This window comes from Quercus robur, chromosome 2 (assembly GCF_932294415.1).
Source record: "Quercus robur chromosome 2, dhQueRobu3.1, whole genome shotgun sequence".
Taxonomy (NCBI): Eukaryota; Viridiplantae; Streptophyta; class Magnoliopsida; order Fagales; family Fagaceae; genus Quercus; species Quercus robur.
In genome coordinates this window covers 89,485,114-89,504,921 of record NC_065535.1, presented here as the reverse complement: position 1 = coordinate 89,504,921, position 19,808 = coordinate 89,485,114, and the positions used below count along the sequence as shown (strand labels likewise).

The window sequence follows — 19,808 nt, the reverse complement described above, 5'->3', positions numbered from 1 at the left end:
ATGTTTAATTTCCGAAAAAAGGGCATTTGCCCATTTTGGCCATTCCTTGAGCTAAAACATGTGAATGATTTGTCACAAATTTTACGTCACAATATTTTTCACTAGATCTATGACTAATTTTCATTTAAGCCAAACAACAACACCTTGTTTCTAGATGATGGCATTTCACGTTGATATCTCTTTTGTCATTTCTTTATATGCCTTGGCAATAACAACAAAAAACACTCTACCTAACCATTTACCTAAGCCATTTTTATGCCCCTAACTTCACCTAATATTAAATCCGACCACACGTGCATAATTGTTTTTGAAGTCATACACTTCTTTCTCAGTCTCAAATTCCATTCCTAATTTCATAATCACTTCTCCTTCTACATTAGCATGAAATTCATCATTGCTATCTTTTGATGATATAGGTTCTAGCAGTTCAACTCTCACAAAGGAATTCTCATCTTAAAAATTCAATTTTCAAACTGATTTACGATTAGTTTTAGTATGATAATTGCTACTGCTGACCTTAAAAACAAACAAAAACCACATAATTATTTTTTTAATAAACAATATATATATATATACACACACAGTTTAGACCCATCAAATGCATATAAGAAAATTATTAATAATCCTAATTCTTATAAGCTAAAAAATTAAAAGAAAAAGAAAATTATTTATACCAAGTCTAAACGAGTGAGAGAACTTACTATGAGAGCAATGCATAAGGTGCTATAATCGCACCCCCCCCCCCCCCCCCCCCCCAAAAAAAAAAAAAAAAAACTGGAGCTATAAGCAAGGAAATATGTGGCTGCGCCGCTGCGGGACAATATATAAGTAAGGAAGATGAACAAACATGAGAGCACAGAGAGAAGAAACAAAAACACAAAAAGCTGCTAAAGAGAGGCAAAAGGTCAATCACATGAGGGAGATTTAAGTAAACCAGATCAGGCTTACCTAAACTACGTGAAAATTCAAGGACGTTAACGTTAAAACTCAAGTGTTAAGCATATATGTTATCTTACTTAAAAAAATAGCTCTCTACCAATGCGTGAGAGAGAAGATTTTTCTTTTTCTTTTTTTTGGGTAAAAACTTTTCAATTTTTCTAAGTCTACCAATGTTGTTTTTTTTAATTGAGGTGCGCCGAAAAACTCCACTTATTAGTCTCATGGCCTAATAAGTAGGCTACTTTTCTTTTTCAGGCTAATCAGAGGTGATCCATAACCCTTCCAACCTCTACATTATAATCCCTATTGCGGTTCCTGATTTCGTTGTCTCACTCTCACCCACCTACACAGTGAAAGCTTATTGATAAATATACAATGGCACATGTGGTTTGGTTGCTATATATATCACTATACATTCAAAACAAATTAATATGACATATCCCTCACCAATGCCCTACAAAAATAGTCTGCATGGATGCATGTGCATGTGGAGACCCAAGTTTTTCCACAATATAAAATGTTTAGCCACATACTACAAGCAGCCAATCCAAAGTAAAGGCATATTTGGTAGATTGTAATAGACACTGTAATGTAATAGATATTCCTATAATATAATTATTCGGTTGTTTGGTTATGTTTTTATTATAATGAATAGTTATTCCTTACGAATAGCTATTCTTCGAAATGAGAAATAAATATTCTTTATCAAAAGTATTGAATATCTATTTGTTCACCTTATGTAATAATTTTTTTTAAAAATTTCCTAAAAAGCCATTAGTTGCCACATCTTCAAAAGGAAAGAAAAAAAATTTTCCTTCTTGTTAATTATTAGCTCTATTTTAAACACTCTAAAATAAGTATATTTTAGGAAATTTGACTTAAAAATGATTTAATTACACATTCTTTTTATATTCTACTAAATTGTGGATGCATATTCAGGATTCTATTCCTAAATGGTCACCAAACTAATAAATAGTAATACTTATTACATTCCAAGTTAATGTATTCCTTGTACTACTTATTCTTATTTCCATATAATAATCATTACAGTATACCAAACGTGCCCTAATTGTTATAAATTTTGGGATGTGATATTGATGTTCAGACTTAAAAATAAATAAGTTGTATTATTTGATATTTAGTTATTTACTTTTTTTTTTAATTGATAATATATATATATATATATAAATATATATATATACATATATTAAAACATTTCATTCTACTAAACAAACCGAAACAAATTCCAAAATGGTATTCATAACATTTATCTAAGGGTCCGTTTGGATAGAACTTATTTTGTTGAAATTGAAAACTGAAAATACTGTAGCAAAATAATTTTTAAATGTATGAATAGTGCCGTGGGACCCATTTTTAATGAAAAAATTGTTGAAAATTGAAGTTTGTGGGTCCCGTGAACAATGCACAGACCCACAAACTGATGAAAAGTAGTTGAAAAGTCAGAAATATACTGCTACTGTTCAAGAATAGTAGCCGCTTGTCCCCCTGAAACGCGTGCTGCAAAAAAAAGGAAAGCACAGGAAACGCCAGACGCAGTAAACGCAACGTGTATCCAAACGGATACTAGGGTCCGTTTGGATACAGCTGAAAACTGAAAATTGAAAACTGAAAAATACTATAGCAAAATAATTTTTAATTATGTAAATAGTACCGTGGAACTCATTTTTAATAAAAACTAGCTGAAAAGTGAAATTTGTAAATTCATAAATAGTGCATACCATGCACTGTTCACAGAAAAAATCAAACATTTCGACTAAAAAAAAAAAAAAAAAACCTGAAACGCAAAACGTGCGTTTGGGAAGCGCACAAACGCACACTAAGGAAGGGTTTAGATACGTGTTGCGTTTCATGCGTTTTCACCTTTTTTTTCTTTTTCTTTTTTCTTCTGCTGCAACACTCATTCAGGGGACAACGGTTACTGTTCATGAATAGTAACCGCAACTTTTGACTATTTTAACCCACAAATCTCACTTTTTATCAACTTTTTCATTAAAAATGGATTCTACGGCACTATTCACATATTTAAAAATTATTTTGTTACAGTGTTTTCAGTTTTTAGTTTTTACTTTCAGCAAAATAAGTTCTATCCAAACAAACCCTTAAAAAAAAAAAAAAAAACATTGACAAAGGAAAAGATAGAGGAGTAATATATAAACAAGCTCGATATATCAAATCATTTGGAGCACCCGCAGACAAACTTTGAGACAGGTCAGTGCCAATCCTTGTGAGTTGTGATATCAAAAGTATCTTCGAAACCCTATCCTTATGGACCTAATCTCACCACGTCAGACTGTGCAATTTTTAATTATTATTTTATACATTAAAAGAGGAAGCAGCTCTCTGGATTATAGTGTATAATTGCATTACTATTTTGTTGGTCCGTTTTGTCTCTTTCTTTACTTTTTTTTTTTTTTTTGAGAAAAGTCTCTTTCTTTACTTAATTTGCAAGATAATAGTAAAATAGTGTTATCAAATCATGTCAGTCCATGTGTGTCGCGTGTGTGCTTTCATGATTGTTGCAATACAAAGGGTTTTAAAGAAGTGCTTTGAATGTTATATAGTTGAATTGCCATAGTATTTTGACAAGCAAAGTATGGGTGAGTTCGACTGTTACAAGCCTGCACTGGCTATGATTGGGCTACAATTCATTTATGCAGGGTTTGCTCTCTTTACTGGAGTTGCTTTAGTTCAAGGTATGAGCCCCAGGGTGTTTGTGGTCTACAGGCAAGTCATAGCCACATTGATCATGGCTCCTATAGCTTGTTTTAGAAGAAGGTGATCCCGAAACTCTCTCTCTCTCTCTCTCTCTCTCTCTCTCTCTCTTGATCTCATACTTGATTCTGTTGGCACTTGGCAGGAGGAATTCTGGTCGGATCTCATTGGGAATAAGGAGCTTTTCTTTAATATTTGTGACATCTCTTATTGGGTAGAGTTCTCTAGAAATTTAAATTCTTGATTTAATTACATATGGTTGTGAGGTTAATGCTTAATTTTATTCATAGGGTGACAGCAAATCAGAACGCCTATTTTGAAGGCCTGTACTTGGCCTCTTCAACAGCAGCAAGTGCCATGGTCAATCTGATCCCTGCAATCACCTTTGTAATGGCAGCCATTTTAGGGTAAATGCACAAACCCAACTGAACTCTTAATAGCAACATGTCAATGCACATGCATAAAATAGTACTATTACTATCTATCATTAGTCCTTTTTTGCTTGGAATGAAAACAAGAGGAGTAGAAAACGGGAGAGAGAAAATAGTGAGTGCATGTATTTAGTTAGAGAAATGAAAAATGGAAAAGAAAATTATTTTCTAACCAGGCTCATCTTTTGTGAAAATTGAGTTTTCTTCCCAAATTGGGAAGAAAATGAGAAAGAAAGTGGGCATAAGATGGAAAATTATATATCTGTCCTTCTCCCTTCAACCTCTCTCTCTCTCTCTCTCTCTCTCTCTCTCTCTCTCTCTCTCTCTCTCTCTCTCAAACTTTTTTATTTCCTTACTTATAAACTATTAAATTATATAATAATAATAATAATAATAATAATAATAATAATAAAGCCATGAAACTAAATTTATATAAACATCATTTTTCATTCTCTAATTTTTCTTCTCAATTAAACAAAAAAATTTCTATTTCTCCACTTTTCGACCCCTCCAATCAAATACACATAAAAATAAATAAATAAATAAATAAAAACCTAAAATCTTTTCAATCCTCCACTTTTTTATCTTACTATTTTTTATCTTCCCACTTTTCCATCCTACATCCAAGCATACTCTATAAGAAAAACCCAATACATTGGTATAAAAAAATAGTTATTTTGGTTAAAGCATATACTTTAAGTTGATCCCATTTTTATGAAATCTTAAAACCTTGTTCAAATCAAGCTATCTAACATATCTGTTTTGAATACTTATTACAAAAGAACAGAATGATCTGGTACACTTCAACAAAAACTAAATCATATTTATCTTACCTCAATTAGCTTAAACTTATGATTGATCTTTTGTTACAACTTTAATCTGGTATGATAATTGTGGGGGTTCCCACCGAGTTCCACCACCTACAATAATCTAGGTATGATAATATAATTAGATTAAAGTATGATAATATTATTCTAACTATTCAAGAATCTGATATAAATAACATAAATAAATAAATAAATAAAATTGGAAACCAACTAGGCCATGGTGAACTATGTTTTAAAATGAGTGACCCTTCTTTTTTTTTTTCTTTTTTTTGAGGAACTTTAAAATGAGTGACCCTAAACATTGTAATGGATGTTTCCCCTTTTATTATATTTAACTATAGAAGCTTTTACATTTTTTTTAAAAAGTCTCTAAATTGGCTAGAATGGAGAAAGTTAATATACGAAGCTTCAGAAGTAGTGCCAAGATACTAGGGACAGCCGTCTGTGTTGGTGGAGCCATCTCAATGGCATTGCTTAAAGGGCCAAAGCTATTAAACATGGAATTGCTACCATCAAAATCTATCTTTGGAGCAGGAGGTGATAATTGGCTGTTGGGTTGTCTCTCTCTCTTTGGAAGCAGTTGTTTCTGGTCATTTTGGGTGATTATGCAGGTATTTTACTAATCAAATTCTCCCAGCTTGTATTATTTTTTTGATACTAAATATTGGTTAAAATTTATAACTACCTAACTAGGTACCAGTTACAGCATGCGTTCCTGATCATATATATTCATCTACTTGGATGCTTTTCTTGGCAATGATACAATCAGCAATATTTGCATTGCTCATAGAGAATGGCCCGGAAGCATGGTATTTGCATTCAGTTGAGGAATTTGGATGTTGTTTATATGCCGTAAGTTGTCAGTTGTTCATGAACTTTCTCTTTTCCATCTTACTAGAAAGGTTTCTTATTATTATATAACAGCATGTTGTATACATTTTGATTACATATACTGCAACAAAAATGAATTCTCCATCAAAATAACTCAACGGGTTTTCCTTATATATGAATAGGGAATTGGATCTGCAGTTACCTTTTTTGTTCAGACCTGGTGCATATCACAAAGGGGTCCGCTCTTTTCTGCAATGTTCAATCCTCTATGCACAGTCATTACAACCATTATAGCTTCTGTGTTTCTACAAGAAGAGTTATATACCGGAAGGTAACATATTACCAATCCTTTGGATTTTGAAGTATCTTTCAAAGTTTAAGTTCCTATATTCTATTTATTTGTAAAGGAGGAGAAGTAAATTCTAACCCAAGTTTTCTGTTAAGAATATAAAGTGTGAGAAAGACTGAATAGTCTGTATATTGATGTGTGTATAATAATGTACAATAGAGAGTCTTATATAGGCTAGATATGTGTACAGTACAAGTAAAAGGAGTAAATTACAAGTACAGTATACTGGGCTAAGCCCAATGGGCTAAACTAGGCTAAGCTATACACTAACATCCCCCCTCAAACTCGAGGTGGCAAGGAGGAAGCCAACTGGAGTTTGGATATAAGATCTCGAAGACGACCAGGCGGGTGAGTCTTGATAAAGATATCAGCAGGTTGGTCAGTAGAGGAGATGGAGAATAACTTGAGATTTCCTTTCTTAAGATGCTGGCGAGTGATGTGGCAGTCGATCTCAATATGCTTAGTGCGTTCATGGAAGACATTATTATTAGCAATGTAGATAGCACTACGATTGTCACAATAAAGAGGAGTGGCAATAGGCTGTGAAGCATCCATGTCAGCCAAGAGCCAGCGAAGCCAAACAAGCTCACAAGTGGTGTCGGCAAGGGCACGATACTCAGCCTCAGTACTGGAACGGGAAACCACATCCTGCTTCTTGCTGCGCCACGAGACCAAAGAAGTACCTAACAGGAAACAGAAACCTATGATAGAGCATCGATCAGTCGGATCACCTGCCCAGTCAGCATCTGAATAAGCATGAAGCTCGAGAGGAGTAATGCAGACCATGATAAAGTGTGCCTTTGACATATCGGAGAATCCGAAGAACAGCAACATAGTGGATAGAACGAGGTGCATCCATGAACTTACTAACCATACCCACGGCATGTGAAATATTCGGATGAGTAATAGTGAGATAAATCAAACTGCCAACCAACTGACGATAGCGAGTAGCATCAGATATAGGTTCACCGTCCAAGGGTGTGAGCTTTGCATTGTATTCCAAAGGAGTGGAAACAGTCTTGTTATCAGTGACACCGGCTTTGGAGAGAAGATCAGAAGCATATTTAGCCTGTGAAAGATAGTATCCATCAGAGGATGAGGTAACCTCAAGCGCAAGAAAATAGCTGAGAGTGCCCAGATCTTTCATCTCAAAATGCTGACTAAGGAAGTTCTGAAGAGAGCGGATACCTGCAGAATCATCTCTAGTAATAATCATATCATTAACATAACGAAGAATAAGAGTGATACCAGCAAAGGATCTTCGAACAAAGAGAGCAGTGTCATGAGGACTCGAAGTGAAACCCTGCTGAGCAACAACTGAGCTAAAATTTTCAAACCAAGCTCGAGGAGCCTGCTTGAGGCCATAAAGAGCACGGCGAAGGCGGCAAACTTGATTGTCTGAGTGTGGATAGCCAGGGGGTGGTTGCATGTACACTTCTTCATGGAGGTCTCCATTGAGGAAAGCATTCTTCACATCCGTTTGATAAAGAGGCCAACGGCGAACAACAGCCACAGCAATGAGACATCTAACAGATGTAAGACGAGCAACAGGAGCAAATGTTTCCTCATAGTCAATACCATACTCCTGAGTAAAGCCCTTGGCAACTAGGCGAGCCTTGTATCATTCAACAGATCCATCAGCCTTGGTCTTGATCTTGTAAACCCATCTACAACCTACTACAGACTGACCAGGAGGCAAATCAACTATATCCCAAGTGTGATTCTTATGAAGGGCATCTAGTTCTTCATTCATGGCTTGTTGCCAAAGAGGGTCAGTATGAGCCTCACGATAGGTGTGAGGTTCATAGAGAGTGGCAAGAGCAAAAGAGCAATGATAATCAGTGAGATAAGGGGGAGGAATGCTTACCCGAGTGGAACGACGAAGTTCAGGACCAATAGGAGACTCAGGAGAGGGTGGTGCCACAGGATCCAAGACAGGTGGGTCATATGCCGGAGACAGAACCGGAGATGAGTCGTCTGGAGAGGCAGTCGATGTTGAAGAATCCTCCACAAGTTCAGGATAGAGAGAGAGGAAAAGATCAGTAAAAATGGGAGACTCTGAGGAAGATGATGTAGGAAACTACTGAAGACTCGTGAAAGGACGATGTTCCTAAAACTCAACATGACGGGAGACACGAAGGCGATGAGAAATGGGATCATAGCAGCGAAACCCTTTTTGAGACACACCATAACCAAGGAAACAACAGAGACGAGTACGAGGTTGGAGCTTTGTTCGTTCATGAGGAGGAAGAGAGACAAAGCAAGCACAACCAAAAACCCGAAGAGAGGAGTAGTCAGGAGTTTGACCATAAAGAAGCTCAAATGGTGATTTGTTGTGTGTAGTTGGTGAAGGAATACGATTAATGGTGTGCACAATAGTGAGTGCGGCCTCACCCCAAAAGCGCTCAGGAAGAGAGGCAGAAATGAGAAGGGTGCGGACAACATCAAGAATGTGACGATGTTTTCGTTCTGCACGACCATTTTGTTGAGAAGTGTAAGGACAAGACCGTTGAGGAAGAGTACCATGTCTGTCTAAAAAGGATAGGAAAGATTTATCATTATATTCTTGAGCATTATCTGATCGAAAGATTTTAACGATGCGATTGAACTGTGTTTCAATCATTTTATGAAATGTTTGGTAAATAGACACAAGTTCAAACCTATGGTGAAGCAGATAAATCCAAGTATACCGAGAAAAATCATCCACAAATATGACAAAATATTTAGATCCCCCCTCAGTGGGAACAGGTGCAGGACCCCAAATATCAGAATGTATAAGATCAAAAGGGGCAGAAGAAAAAGAGTCACTTGTATTAAAGGGCAATTTTGTTTGTTTGCCAAAATGACAGGAAGTACAATCAAATTTTTGAAACTAAACTGAACCTAAATGACCTTGAGAAGCTAATAATTGAAGACGAGATAAGGATGGATGACCAAGAAGAGCATACCATAGATCAGGTGAGGAGGTGGCAGTGGTAGCAGCTGCAGAAACAACTTGTGAAGGAATCTTCAAGTCATGAACCTCAAACATGTGACCAACCTTACGGCCTGTCCCAAGCACTTGACCCGTCCGGGGATCCTACAAATCCACACCATGATTAGTAAATAGAAGATCTACGCCTAATTCGCAAAGTTGACCAACAGAAAGCAAATTGAGGGATAACTTTGGAATATGAAAAGTGTCACTAAGGGATAAACAAGGAGAAGAGATTGTTCCTTTATGACTAACAGGCATAGGAGTTCCATCAGCAGTGTAAATAGTGATTGGATGTTCTAAGGGTGCCTTATCAGAAAATTGGGATTCATCAGGAGTCATATGGTTACAACATGCAGTATCAAAAAACCAAGGTTGTTTACCTGAGGTGACAGAAAGGGCAGTGGAAGTGCGGGATAAAACCTGTTAAACAACTGCCTCAATATCAGCTGTAGTAAGCGAGGAAGCCAAAGATGGACCTGTAGGAACCGATGGATTTGAAGGACAAACAGCAATTGCCTGAGGAAGAGAAGCTTTATTCTGCTCTTGCACAAATTTTTGTAGCTTACGACAAACAGAGATGTCATATCCTTTGGCACGGCAAAACTTGCAGTGAGTACCTTTGGAAGACTGAGAGGTGGGACGCCCGGAGTTTATTCGCGGAGGAGTAGTGAATGCAACAATGGGAGGCTGTGGTGAGGGTGTAGCCAATACATGATCAGATGATGTCATGTGATAAGTAGGCCGACGATTCTCCTCAGAAATGAGCTCCTTTACTACAGCATCAAGAGAAGGAGTAGGAGACCGGCTAAGTAGAGAAGCCCTAGTAGGCTCAAAATCCTCACGTAAACCCATCATGAAGTGCATAAATCTACGACGATCCCGATATTTGACAAAGAGCTCAATGTCCTTAGAATACACCAGTGGAGGATCTGCAGTAGAGAGTTGTTCCCACATAGTAGAAGTCTGAGAATAAAAATCAGAAATAGACTGACCCGTCTCTTGGCGCATTTGATAAAGTTTTGATTCAATGTGAAACTCCAAGCTTGAATCATTAATGCAGTTATAACGATCGGCCAAAAATTTCCAAGCAGCCTCAGCAGTTTCAAGACGAGGAAGAAGATTATGAATGGAGGGAATAGAGGTATTGATAAACCAAGATAAGATCTTACTCTGAATATTCTCCCATTCCTCTAGACGTTCTTCATAATCATCTGTTGTAACAGCAGTCTTGGAAGACTTTTCAGCAACTGTGGCTTTGGACTTAGGGTCTAGTACTGGCTTAGGAATTGAACCAGTCACATATCTCCACAGTTTACGACCCTTGAGAAAGACGGTCATATTCTGAGACCATGCATGATAACTAGTAGGACCATCCAACATGATGGTGATAAGACGTATGATATCTCGTTCACTTTGTTGAGCCATAATGAAGAAAATGACCAAAAAGTGAGATTTAGATACCTCAAATGCAGAAACGGAGCCCAAAATCAGAATCTACGCGAAAAACTGAGCAAGACAGGTACTGTTGAAAAATTTTGACTTGGTCAACGGTCAAAGTCAACGGTCAAGTCAAAGTCAACAGTCAGGTCTGGTCAAGTCAACGAATGACGTGTGCTGACGTGGCAGTGTGACGCCACACTAGGGCTGACGTGGCAGTTCATGAAACGAAGCTGGCGCGTGTGGCGCGTGTGAGCGCGTGAAGGACGTTTGGTCTCGCGCATGGGGCGCGTGAGTGAGAGTGACGGCACGTGGCGGCGCGTGGAGCGCATGCTCGTGAGGCAAAAACTTCAGGCCGCGCGTGGAGGCGCGTGTGAGGTGGTTTCTGGCCGTTCTTGGTTGGGTTTTGCTCGGGATTGTCTGTTCTGTCACTCAATGCCTTTGCTTTGACAGTTAAATGAGCAGAACAATGAGATCCGAGAGTTGCTGGGACTGTGGGCGTGACGGCGGTGACTCGCTTCTAACAGTGGCTATTGGATGAAGGCGAGGGTAACGGAAGAACGCCGGAGATGTCCACAGGAACCAGAAAGTCAGAGGAATGGCTCTGATACCATGTTAAGAATATAAAGTGTGAGAAAGACTGAATAGTCTGTATATTGATGTGTGTATAATAATGTACAATAGAGAGCCTAATATAGGCTAGATATGTGTGCAGTACAAGTAAAATGAGTAAACTACAAGTATAGTATACTGGGCTAAGCCCAGTGGGCTAAACTAGTCTAAGCTATACACTAACATTTTCATTGATTTTCTTCTCCTCAGTTTTTGTCTTATTTGTTAAAATTCAAAATTTTCCTTTTACCAAAAACCTAAAATTGCTTTGGGTTCAGCTTGCTAGGGGCTTTTGCTGTGATCATTGGTTTATATGTTGTGCTTTGGGGTAAAGCCGAAGACCTTAGAGAGATCAAACAGGAGGCCGTTCCAAAGCTATAGCATGATCAGGAAAAAATGGGGCAAGTGTTGATAAATGAATCTTCAAAGAAGAAGAATAGTAAAGTTGATTTGGAAGAACCATTACTCTCTTAAAATTAATTAAATAATGTTTAAGTAATTATGATGAATCAGCAATGACAAAAACATTTGAATTTTTGTTGCTTGTAAGAGTTTCCTTTTTTATTTCCTTTGGTTTTTTAATTTCTTGTGTCTTCTCAGCAAGATGAGAATTTGGCATGGAGCTTCCAAATTTTCAGTGAGAAATCAACCCACCAAAAGTTACCCTTTTGCTGCTGCATTTCGAGTAGAAGACTGAATTTTAAGAGCCTATTAGTTCAAGTTTACTTGCTATCATTTAGCTGCAACATATACAACAGGTCATGGATATGAGGGTAAAAGGATGGCCAAGGAGTTTAATTCAAAGATATTTTAATGAAGGCGGACCAAACAAATATGGAAGGTCCCGCCAACTCATCAACAAATTATCTCTATATGATTAGACATATGTAGGGATGTTTGTCCGTAGAACTTGCATTTATAAAGGCACCTATGTAAAACAACAAAGCAATGCAGAGATAGCAAAATAACATAGATTCTGGACATGGGCTCTGATGGCCAAACCACGTTAAAAATCATTCTCTCTTTTCTAGTTTATCATCATATTTCACATGGTATAAAAGTAACCATTGATGATTGATCCATCATCGGCCTTTAACCCTCATTTTGATTTTTCGTCGTCTTCAAATAGAGCATTCTTGTCTCTATTTCACTTCATCCAAGTGGGTCATCACAGTTTCGACGCTCTTTTGGAGTTCCCTCGATTCGACCAACCCCATAACTGAGGTTTCTGATCAGGGGCGGCCCAACATAATTTGGGGCCTAAGGCCAAAAATTTATGCGGGGCCTTTAATAGATAAATATTAATTAAACAAAATTATTTAATACTAATCAAATTAAGGTTAATTTGATACATTAAATACATAAATAATACCAACTAGACTAATGTTAATTTCATATAGAGAATTGAATATCATAGTTGAATTATAAATATTAATAAAAAGAAATAAAAATATATTGCGATTGGAAAAGATACTTTATTTTGGATATAAGACGATGCATAGTTAAATAAAGTTGTAATCTAATTTTTAATTTTATATTTTGATTTTAAAAGAGAGAGAGAGAGAGAGAGAGAGAGAGAGAGAGAGAGAGAGAGAGAGAGAGATTATTTGGTGTATGGTTTTGTAGGATATTAGTTTACAAAAATCAAAGTCTCAAACTATTATGGGAGATTAATCTATAATTGATGATTTAACACATTTGCAACATTTTTTTGAAATATTTTATGGTTTCAATTGAGTTAAGGTTGTCTCGTACTTTGAGAGTCTTAATAGAAATGAAAAAGAAAAATGCGTTAATTAAAAGTACTATAAAATGTTCAAAATATAATGTGATATTGTTTCTCATTGATGAATTTCATCAATTTAACTAATGAATGTTTATATCACATTTTTTGTGATTAATAACATGACAATTTGTAAGCTAATAATAAAATTTGTACATCACTAATAAAAAAATGTACAACTTTTAGAAAATATATATAATTTTATAAAAATTTGGGCCTTTAACTATAAAAAATGGGACCTTTTTCCCAAGAAAAATTTTGTTTTTTAGTGGGGCCTTATGCCTAGGCCTTGAGCCGACCCTATTTCTGATGCCTCCAACTCACCACAGAAAGGTTTTCAGTGGACCATCAAAGAAGAAGGTACCAATTTGGTTGTGAGTGTGAAGCTAACTTTATCCGTAATAAGGATATACTTGTTCTGGTTCTAAGCTTCTTCTTTGGTTATGAGTTTCAATCACATCCTATCCAGACAATTGCTACGGCCTACAAGTGCCCCAAGGCATGAACAGATGAGCTATGTATGCTACCACATATGCCAATTGAATGGCTCATGTGGCTGCCGTCCAATGTGGATCCGTCCAAATATGAGAATACGCCATTAACTTAGGGTTAAGGCGAGAAGAGGAGTTACCACTTGGTTTAGGTCTAATAACTCCTTTTTTGATCCTTACACAAAGGTCTAACTACAACTCGACCATCAAATAAATTAGCCTCTACTTCATATCTCATATTCACTCGGTTCAAAGACTATTACTTGACATAATTTTAGAATCCGCATTATTAATTCATATAATTAAGATTTTGGAATCGACATTGTTAATTTATATTAGCGTATATTCAGGATCATTAATTTTTTTCAATCCATTGCATGATAACAACTGTTATGAAAAAAATTAAATCATATAAATTAATACTAATAATTTTTAACAATGTTTCATCCTCAACTTTAATTGAAAATTTAGCTATTTATGGTAATTGAAAGACAACGCAATAATATAATTCGATGCATTAAATCAAACAAATAAAGTAAAGAAAGAAATAGTTACAGCGTTGTCGTGGAGAAAGAAAAAGCTATAGAGAAAACAATAAAGGAACTTGTACGGTACAAGCACTGTTACATGTTTAGCCACATCCGTCCTGTTTTTAGTTTTCTATTTTCTCCTATTTATACGATACACACATTTCGCTAACCTAAAGCCTTAGAGCACTCACATCAGCTCTGGTATAATTGTGTATAAATGTGTAAAATACATATTTTGGCCATTTTTACACATTTTGAACCAAAAAACACTCCACATCAGTTCGTTTAAAAATGTGTAAAATCTTCTAAATTTTACAATGAGCTACAGTACCCGTGTAAATTTACACGGGCACTGTAGCATGTGTATTTAGTTTTTTAATAGTTTTTTCTCTCTCCTCTCCATTGACTCTCACCTCCCTCTCTCTCAGGCGCTGTGCGCTCCCTCTTTCTCTCACAAAAAACCCACCCCATCCTTTCATCTTCAGTTCTCTCTCCCTCTCTCACATCTCTCTCTCTCTCGTTCAAAGCATGCCACCGAAGTTCACAGCGTGGCGAGATCGGCGCTGTGGGTTACAGCGTGGCGAGATCGGCGCGTGGCACGTGACGTGTGGCATGGTCTCGATGGTGGCGGTGTGGGTTTGGGTCGATGATCGATGGCGGCGATGTGGGGAGGTCTCGATGGTGGTTTAATCTGAGTTTATGGAGTGGGTTGGTCTTGGTTTGTGTGGGTTTGTGTGGGTTTGCTTGGTCTAGGTTGATTTGGGTTGTGGGTTGATCTGGGTATGTGTGGAGGCATGGAGACGATGGCATTTTGATCGGCGTTGGTTTTTCTTTGTGTGGGTTGATCGGTGTTGGTTGATTTGATGTTGAATCTGATTTTTCGTGTGGGTTGATTGGTATGTGTGGGTTGATCGGTATGTGTGGGTTGATCGGTATGTGTGGGTTGATCAGTATGTGGGTTGATCGGTATGTGTGGGTTGATCGGTATGTGTGGGTTGATCGGATTTTTCTTTGGTTTCTGATGATTTTTCGTGTGGGTTGATTGGTATTTGTGGGTTGATCGGTATGTGTGGGTTGATCTGATTTTTCTTTGGTTTCTGATGATGGTGGTGATGGTGGTTGTGGGTCTGTGAGAAAGAGGGGCAGTGAAGGAGTGAATAATAAAAATTAGTAAAATAATGAATATTTTATTGAATAAATATGTAGAATAGATAAACTGATGTGGGTGTTTTGTAAAAGTGGATGTGTAAAATAGAAAAAGTAGGTTTTTCGTGTAAAATAGACAGAAAATTTAGAAGAACTAATGTAAATGCTCTTAGAGTACTAGTATTAAGGGATGTAAACATAACAGCTCAGGACACCCAAAATCCACATCCAGGGATGCAAAAAAAATAAATAAATAAATAAAAAATAAACCTATTTTGCATCCTCAAACACTACGTTATCTATTTTACTAACTCATTTTACAACTCACCCTACATTCCAGTTTTTATTTTTACATAGCACCCAATAAAATAATATAAAAAACTTAATAAAATAATAAAAAACACTCTCCTCCCACTCTCTTTTTCTCTTCATGCACAACCACAAGATTAAAATATTTTTTTTCTTTACAACCTATGAACAATGTTGCATACGCAACCTTAGAGCACTAGTATTGAGGGTGTAAAACCCCTCACTTACTATTTTAGCAACCAATAAGCCAAAACCCACCCACATCCGAGAGTGCGTTTTTACTTTTTTATACCAACTATGAACAGTTGGTTCTCATAAATGAGAACCAAAAAGGTAGAGAGGAAAGAGAGAAGAGAGAGAAATTGAATATTTTATATTATTTATTGGTATAGTTTATATTATTTTAATGAGTTGTATGTAAAAATAGAAACTAAGATGTTGGGTAACTTATAAAATGGGATGGTAAAATAGATAAAGTAGGTTTTAAGGATGTAAAATAGACTTTTTTTTTTTTTTTTTTTTGCATCCTTAGATGCTAGTGCTCTTACTGTTCATAGGTTGTAAATTTTTTTAAGTTTACAAACCCGGATGGGATGGGTTTTAGGTGTTTTGGGTTGTAAAATAGCAATTGGGGAGTGTTTACACTCTCTAATGCTAGTGCTTTAAGGTTGCATATATGCAACCTTACTGTAAAGAAAAAAAAATATATATATATATATATATTATTTTAATCTTGTGATTGTGTGTGAAGAGAAAAAGAGAGTGGGAGGAAAAAGAGAGTAATATTTTTTATTATTTTGCTAGGTAGTTTATATTATTTTATTGGGTTGTATGTAAAAATAAAAACCAGGATGTAAGGTGATTTGTAAAATATGTTGGTAAAATAGATAAAGTGTCTGTTTGGCCAAAATTATTTTTGTTAACTTATTTTACTATTCAACTTATTTTTACTACTATTTATAGGTCCCACTGCACTTTTTGATACTATTTATGAGTCTCACTGTACTATTTCAACTAATTTTTACCTTTATCTACAGTACTTTTAACAAAAAAAATTCAATTTCAGCAAAATAAACAAATCCCAAACAAACCATTTGAGAATGCAAAATAGCTTCTTCTTCTTTCTTTCTTTTTTCTTTTTTTCATCCCCTGATGTTACTGGTCTTAGTATTAAAACCCCTACATGGCCCAAAAAAAAAAAAAAAAACTCCCCAATACATGTTTCGGTGAAGAAATCAGAAGGCCCACGTGAAACATGCAATCAAGCCCATTGTACATCTCTTACTTGAAAACTTTTAATTTTTCCTTTCTTCACTTTTCTTTTTTCTTTCTTTTGCTCTCCCACGCCTCCTAGGCTTCTTGTTTCTTTTATTCTTCTCTTTCTTTTCTTTTTTCCTTTTACTTCATGCCTTCCAGGTTTCTTCAAGTTGGCTTGCAATTGGCTTAACCCCACTTTGTTGGGAGATAAACACCTTGGGGAGCTTCCTTGAGTAATTAATATAACATATAGAAACACACTTTAACTTAAAAGGCCTAAACCCAATGGGTATGTACTCAATTATGTTATATTAACTACTCATTCTTCTCATCTTAATTTAATGTGGGACTTCACTCACACATGTAACTCAACAATCTCCCCCTCAAGTGTGAGTTTTTGCCTCTCTGTGGGCTTCAAGACCTCTCTGTGGGACATGAATAAGTCCTACTCACTCCACCTTGCCTAATGGGTTTTTTACTTCATCAACCCATCATCCATTGGTCTCTTATACGCCATCCATAGGAACCACGCGTCAACCCCGCACGCACATCCATGGGAACCCCGCACGTCCATGTCCATGGAAACCTTGCACCACACCATTATTTAGCACCATTAGCAATATTCCTTTGTTAGGCTTTTCTTTTCTTTTTCTTTTTTTCTTTTTTTTTTTTTTTTTTTTCCAGGATCTTTGTGTGTGGGCCATTTAGGCTTTCTCTATTTCCACTAGGTAAGGATTATGAACATCTCACCACCTTCGTTGCACACCACCATGGGCTTTGATACCACTTGTTGGGGGGATAAACACCTTGGGAAGCTTCTTTGAGTAATTAATATCAAGGTTTTCAGACCCGGACCGTTCATTGAACCATAAAAGGAAGAGGTTCAAGGTTTTTGAGGTCGAACCAAGGTCGAACCGTGATGACTTCATAATTAATTTAATAATTAATTAAAGCCTAAATATAGATATTAAATTTATAAAACTAGCAAAATTGACAATATATCTATATATGTGAGGGAAATTTAATGATTTTCAAGCATATATTTAATAATTAAAAAAGAAAGTTAATAAAATAAAATAATAACCATGAAAACGTTAAAATTTATGATTAATTTTTGAAGTAAAGTTGAATATCTTTGAAGGATTTTAATTATAATTTTTTTTATTCCTTGTAAGAGATGGATAATTTAATTAAGTAGAATAAAATTGTGTTAAGTTGGTTTTTTTTTTATTTTTTTTTTTATTATTATTTTTTATTGCTAAGGGGTTGGACCGCATGGTTCTCACCAGTTCGTGTGGTCCAACCCCAGTTTTAGGGGTTCACGAAATTAACAAGAAATCCAATTCTTTAGGCTTAAAAAACCGGTTTTCATTCCCGTTCCCGGTTTTCACGGTCTGACCTCCCGGTCCGGTCCGGTTCTGAAAACCTTGATTAATATAACATATAGAGATACACTTTAACCCAAAAAGCCTAAGCCCAAGAGGTATGGACTCAATTATGTTATATTAACCACTCATTCTTCTCATTTTTATTCAATGTGAGACTTCACTCATACATGTAACCCAACACACTTTGCATGTAAAGTTTTTATTATCTATAAAACAAAAATAATTTATAATCAGTCACAAAATAACGTAAAAGTAAGACTAGATATAAAATATAAGTGTATTATATATATATATATATATATTTCATGCACGTCATAACACATGGACTCAAAGATTAATCATTTGATGGGTGGGTGTCCAAAAATTTCATGTTTTATTCAAAAGATCTTACTCACATGTTTAAAAGTTCAAACATCCTACCTTGGAAATAGTAAAACATTGATCAATCAAAAGAGGTTAGGATACATACCTTGGATTAGCAATTTAGCATCACAAATGAATCAAACTTATTAAACAGAAAACAAAGAAAAAGACATGAAATTGAATTTTTGGGTTCTTAGGAGGCAATTGCATACGCAGGGACTAGGAGTGCATATGCATTGCCCTAGGATGCATACGTAGGGATGGATTACGCGTACCCACCCTTGAGACAATAAACCCTAATTCTACATTCATTCTAATTACAAACACAAAGTTACTCTCTAGAATTAAAGAAAAAATAATGAAGAAACTAAATACAATAAATAAATCAAGTTGAAGAATAAAATGCAAAGATTAAAAAATTTTGAGGACTTATCTCGATGTATAGTAATTCTTGAGATTAAATGACCAATCCTCTTAATCTTGAAGCATAATTTTTTCCAATTAAAACACAAAGGAGTTAGAAATTTTGAACTGAAAAACCACCTGGAGAGATATTTTGATAAGAGAGGAATGCTATTTTGAAAAGCTCTTTTAGAATTATAAAAACTGTTGTTGCATTGCTTTTCAACTGCTGCTCGACAGGTTGAAGTTCACTTATCTTAATTGGTCAAACTGTATGTCTCGACCAATTGAGAGTTTGGCAAAATTGATAAACAACTTGTTTTCTCAATCGTTGGATCTAGGCTTTCGTATAACTTAAGTACACTATAAATACAACTAGAGCATGTTTTTACACACACAATAGGGTAGTGTTTTTGAAAATAGATCTGGAATTTTCCAAGTTCTCTTAAAACATCAACTGGAGCCTAGGTGCATACTAAAGATCTAGTGAGCAACTAGTTGACTACAATTATTGGAGAAATCTTTAAGAGTTGATCTCGAAGTCATGAACTGGGAGTTCATGTGCAATAAATAAAAATAAAAGAGTCCATCAATCTTGGAGATAAATGTGGTCATGTTAGTAATTACTATATGAAGTAGCATTAGATTTAAGATTAAATATTATGTATAAACTTCCATTCTATTCTAGTGGCTTTGCTACCTTGAGGATTGTTAGGTTAAGTCCCCCTAAGTTTTTTACTATGAAAATAGTTTGTTTCATTGGTTTTCCTATGTCATCATTTTGGTGTCTTATGTGAGTCATGTTTATGTGATATTATTCAATTCAGATCTAAAATATATTGTGACTAAAAATTGGTTAATATTGTAACAATCGGGACATAAAACCCTATCAAAATACCCAAAATACCCTAAGAAAGCACCTAAATAATGCGTTGCACATTTGAATGTCAAACTTTCTTTTTGAAAATTCTTTCTCTAGATGTATTTTTAATTGTCATTGGAG

The 19,808-nt window shown here is 35.7% G+C and overlaps 1 protein-coding gene across 1 annotated transcript; it reads left to right on the top strand.

Annotated features, from left to right (window-relative positions):
• Window positions 1-3,458: 3,458 nt before the first annotated feature.
• Window positions 3,459-11,680, top strand: LOC126715710 (WAT1-related protein At4g30420-like). The gene is made up of 7 exons (XM_050416461.1): window positions 3,459-3,735; window positions 3,818-3,886; window positions 3,963-4,079; window positions 5,313-5,541; window positions 5,624-5,782; window positions 5,944-6,092; window positions 11,415-11,680. The coding sequence occupies exons 1-7, from the start codon at window positions 3,554-3,556 to the stop codon at window positions 11,515-11,517; spliced, it is 1,008 nt and encodes a 335-aa protein (XP_050272418.1). The 5' UTR covers window positions 3,459-3,553; the 3' UTR covers window positions 11,518-11,680.
• Window positions 11,681-19,808: the final 8,128 nt, after the last annotated feature.

Coding starts and splice junctions, on each gene's coding strand:
- LOC126715710 (XM_050416461.1), top strand. CDS start 3,554: ATGGGTGAGTTCGACTGTTACAAGCCTGCACTGGCTATGATTGGGCTA. Junction 4,080..5,312: donor GTAATGGCAGCCATTTTAGG/GTAAATGCACAA, acceptor TAAATTGGCTAG/AATGGAGAAAGTTAATATAC. Junction 5,783..5,943: donor TTGGATGTTGTTTATATGCC/GTAAGTTGTCAG, acceptor ATATATGAATAG/GGAATTGGATCTGCAGTTAC.